General features: G+C 42.3%; 1 protein-coding gene across 1 annotated transcript; it reads right to left on the bottom strand.

Moving 5' to 3' along the window:
- Window positions 1–1,280: 1,280 nt before the first annotated feature.
- On the bottom strand, window positions 1,281–2,538 carry LOC140916900 (G-protein coupled receptor 55-like). Its single transcript, XM_073358795.2, has one exon. It carries the CDS (start codon window positions 2,536–2,538, stop codon window positions 1,642–1,644), a length of 897 nt encoding a protein of 298 aa, XP_073214896.1. The 3' UTR covers window positions 1,281–1,641.
- Window positions 2,539–3,659: the final 1,121 nt, after the last annotated feature.

The following is a 3,659-nucleotide window of genomic DNA, read 5'->3' on the forward strand; positions in this document are numbered from 1 at the left end:
GAATATGTCTCACCTTGTACAGCTGAGTTGGATCGTCTCAAGATGATTATAATTTGGTAAAGGGCAATGAAATGAGTTTGTGTGACAAATAATCAATAGATAAGGTAGATTTAGCGAACGGAAGATTTTTTTATTGCCTTGTTTGTTTAGGCTTTGGTAATACTATACCTCTCTCAGGAGCCTAAAGAATTTTTTCCCCCAGTGGGCTGTGTATGTTACTAGTTGACAGCATTGGGTCCAGGGGTATTCTGGCCCCGCATCTCTGAATGGTATGGAAGTTCCTTTCAGACGCTGGTGACTGCACCACTTTAAACTTGACTTTCAAATTTCATTCCCTTGTTTTTGTTTCTGATTTTATTAATAAACGTGGGTTATAGCCAACTGTTAAACAACAGTGGAGATCTATATGAAAAGGAGATGCTAAGGGGGAATTGATGAGTCAGGGCCCTGACTGAGAGAGAGATTGGGTCTGGGATTTTCAGAGCTGTCTAGGGGCTTTAGATACACAACTCCCATTCATCTCAATTGTGATCATGTGTCTAAATCCCCTGCGTGGCTTTGAAATTCTCTTTTAGCAGCCTTGCACCGTATATGCTAGGTCTCCATTTCAATATAAGCAGGGTCTGTAGAGACGGAAAGCTGTTACAAAACACAGGCTGGATTTGAAAGGCAGACCTTTAGGAGATGGTGAAAATTGCTACCCAAACATCAGCCCATGTGAAATGGAATTGGTGGTCTCATTTCCAAATGGACACATGTGCACATCCCCAAAAAGCGTGGGCTTGATTCAGCCCAGGGATATACAGGTTTCTATTAGCATACCCCAGCAGTGTAGCTCTTTGGTGGGGAAAAGGTGCCCACAGTCCTGCTCCACAGTGAGTGATTGTAAAGCAAGGAAGGGGCACGCCCGAGACATGCTAGTTCAGAGCAACCTCAACCCACAAAGTTCATATGGAGTTCTGGATGCAAATATAGGGTCAGATTATGCAACCCTCATTCATGCTGAGAAGTACTTTACACATTGAGGAGTTCCACTTAAGTCAATGTGATTATTTGCAAAATAAGTCAATGTGAGTAAAGCAGGCAGACCTAAATTTGTGCCTGCGATGTGGATAGGCAGAGGATCTCTGGCTCCAGGGCAGTCAGTCTGGAACCTTTGCTGACACTAAACCCACACAAACGCTTTTCAAGAAAACAGGAGACACCACTCATGGTTGGGATTTGTGTTACCATTTATAGGAAATAGTTTCAATTCTTATTTTTTACAAACACCAAGACAAAACAAGACGCAAAAGGAATAATTAAGGAGGTGGTTCTTAGTACAGGTTTCACTGTAATTATATTTTCAAATAAAAAATTCCACCTATATTAATTGAGCCCCCACAGTTCCTATTGAAGTAGCTCTCCAGTAGGCAACACTTTCAGGTAACCATTTGGTTTTCAAATACAGTTTTGTTTGACTGTTAGTTAGAACTACTTTTATTTGGCAATTTATTTTTGCTGGTCCTTTGGATTGTGGCTTAAGAGAGAGAATTCAGTGAGCATCAGATGAAAACAATCTTCAAAATTAGCTAGAAGTGGTCAGTTTTCAAAAGCTTTCCCCTTCTGCTCCCAGAATGATTGAGACGCACAGCACTTTGATTAACTAACGTTGGTTGTTTTCTGACTCCCCTGACGTGGGGATTTCAAAAACTCCTTAAGGACAAAATAATAGCAAATTGCATCCAAGCAGCAGTTGAGGTTAGCCCAGCAGAGGCTGATCTGTACAAAAGAGCGTATGATTTGCTGATGATTGCTTGTGATGACCCCTTTTTTTACCAAATAATACAAGAAGAACATCACATGGAAAGGGGTGAAACAGACGACAAATGTGGCTAGGTTTGCCATGGCTATCTTCACTGATTTACTTGTGTCAGTAAGGGGATCGTCTGGCCTTCTGCTCCGTTTCAAGTATATGATGATCTGAACTGTGCAGAAGATCATTGCTATCAGGCTGCCAAAAAACGCAGTCTCCAAGGTGACAAGCACAGCTGGGTTTTGCCATATTTTATTAGAGAAGCCATAGAAGCACGTAGTGGGTGTGTTATCATAGAATTGGTAAGTAAAAGAAGTTCCAGCCCAGACACCCACACAGACGATAGAACAGACTATAGCAGCTTTCTTGGTGGATCTCAGGGAAATGGCTAAGAATGGATGTCGGATGGCGATATATCTGTCCACACATATACATGCAGAGATGAGAATGCTCCCATACATGTTCGCAAAGTAGAGGCTTTCCAGGAATGAGCAGAATGCAAACCCCAAGTTCCATTTGTTCTCGGAACCATAGGAAATTATTTTAAAAGGAAGGGTAAACAGCAGTAAGGTATCCAGAGTAATAAGTGACACCAGGTAGATTATTGATTCTGTCAGCTTCCTGATCTTACAAAAGGCAAACCACAAAGCCATCACATTGAACAGCAATCCTAGGACAAATGTGGGAATGTACACAGTTATCTGGAACAGCTGCACATAACTTTCGATGGAGCTATTTGCCATATCTCCAGTTTTACTGAAAAAGAAGGAAACATACTCATGTTCACATTGAAAAAGTCAGAATATAGATTTTAGAGCCTGATCGAAAGCCACTTGAGGTCAGTGGAAAGACTCCCTTAATGAACATCATTTTGTTTTAAATATGGGGACCACTGAGCATCTTAGTGCTAGATCATACCCTGTAGGGCCAATCCTGAATGGCGTGGATCTACACTACCCCAGGGGGAGCTTGAGGGCAGACTGTGTTTTGGGGAAACACAGACTCCTGGAGTTCAGTGGTGTGCAAAGTCCTCCACCCTTAAAGATGGTGCCTCCTGTTGTCCCAGTGTGCGTAGCTAACTTTGTAGTTTGTTGGAGATGGGGTCAAGTCCATGACCCCACTAACTCTTTGGAGTGATGCGAGCCTGTGGTGGGTGATTGGAGAACCCTCCCTGTGTTCCCTGGATGTCAGGGACTGTAATTGGGACTAATCCTTGCACTAATCCTGAGAGAAATGGTCAGGAGATTTCAAGTGGGATAGTTTTGGTTGAAATTAACAGCTCAGAAGCAAAATGAGAAATAAGAACATGTGTTTTTTAGCCACATGTTTGACTTACCATAGGCTATATATTACTCTCCGTATACGGCAGTCCAAGCTCCCAGGTGGAGACAGTGAATGTGTAGCAGATCCTTCCTCAACAAACAGGGTGTTAGAATCCACACAGGACTCTAACCACTGAGCTGCGGTGGTGAAATATTCCACTGTTTCTTGATGAATTGAAACTCCAGTTTGATTCAACGCTCCCAGACTCTTCTGAAAACAGAGCTCTTGTTTGTCTCTGCAATTCCAGTCTCCTGCAGAAGCTGTTGTAAATGCAAATGTTTAATAACTCCCTGTCCTTTCTTCAGTTATTCAAAACAACCATTTCCTCTAACAAACCCTCTTTATTAGCTCCGTGCCGCTGCTTGACAAAGGTATGTGACTTCAATATCGTCAAATGCTACCCAGAGATTGCTGCTACCTCTACACTTCCAGCATGACTTTGAGTTCAACACACTTTCATTTCAGTGTCACCAATGTACTGTAAATAAAAATGTTCCTGTACTTGAGACCAAGTTACTTCCCCATTATCTCACATGCCAGA

The sequence above is a fragment of the Lepidochelys kempii genome, chromosome 9 (genome assembly GCF_965140285.1).
Source record: "Lepidochelys kempii isolate rLepKem1 chromosome 9, rLepKem1.hap1, whole genome shotgun sequence".
Lineage (NCBI taxonomy): Eukaryota > Metazoa > Chordata > Testudines > Cheloniidae > Lepidochelys > Lepidochelys kempii.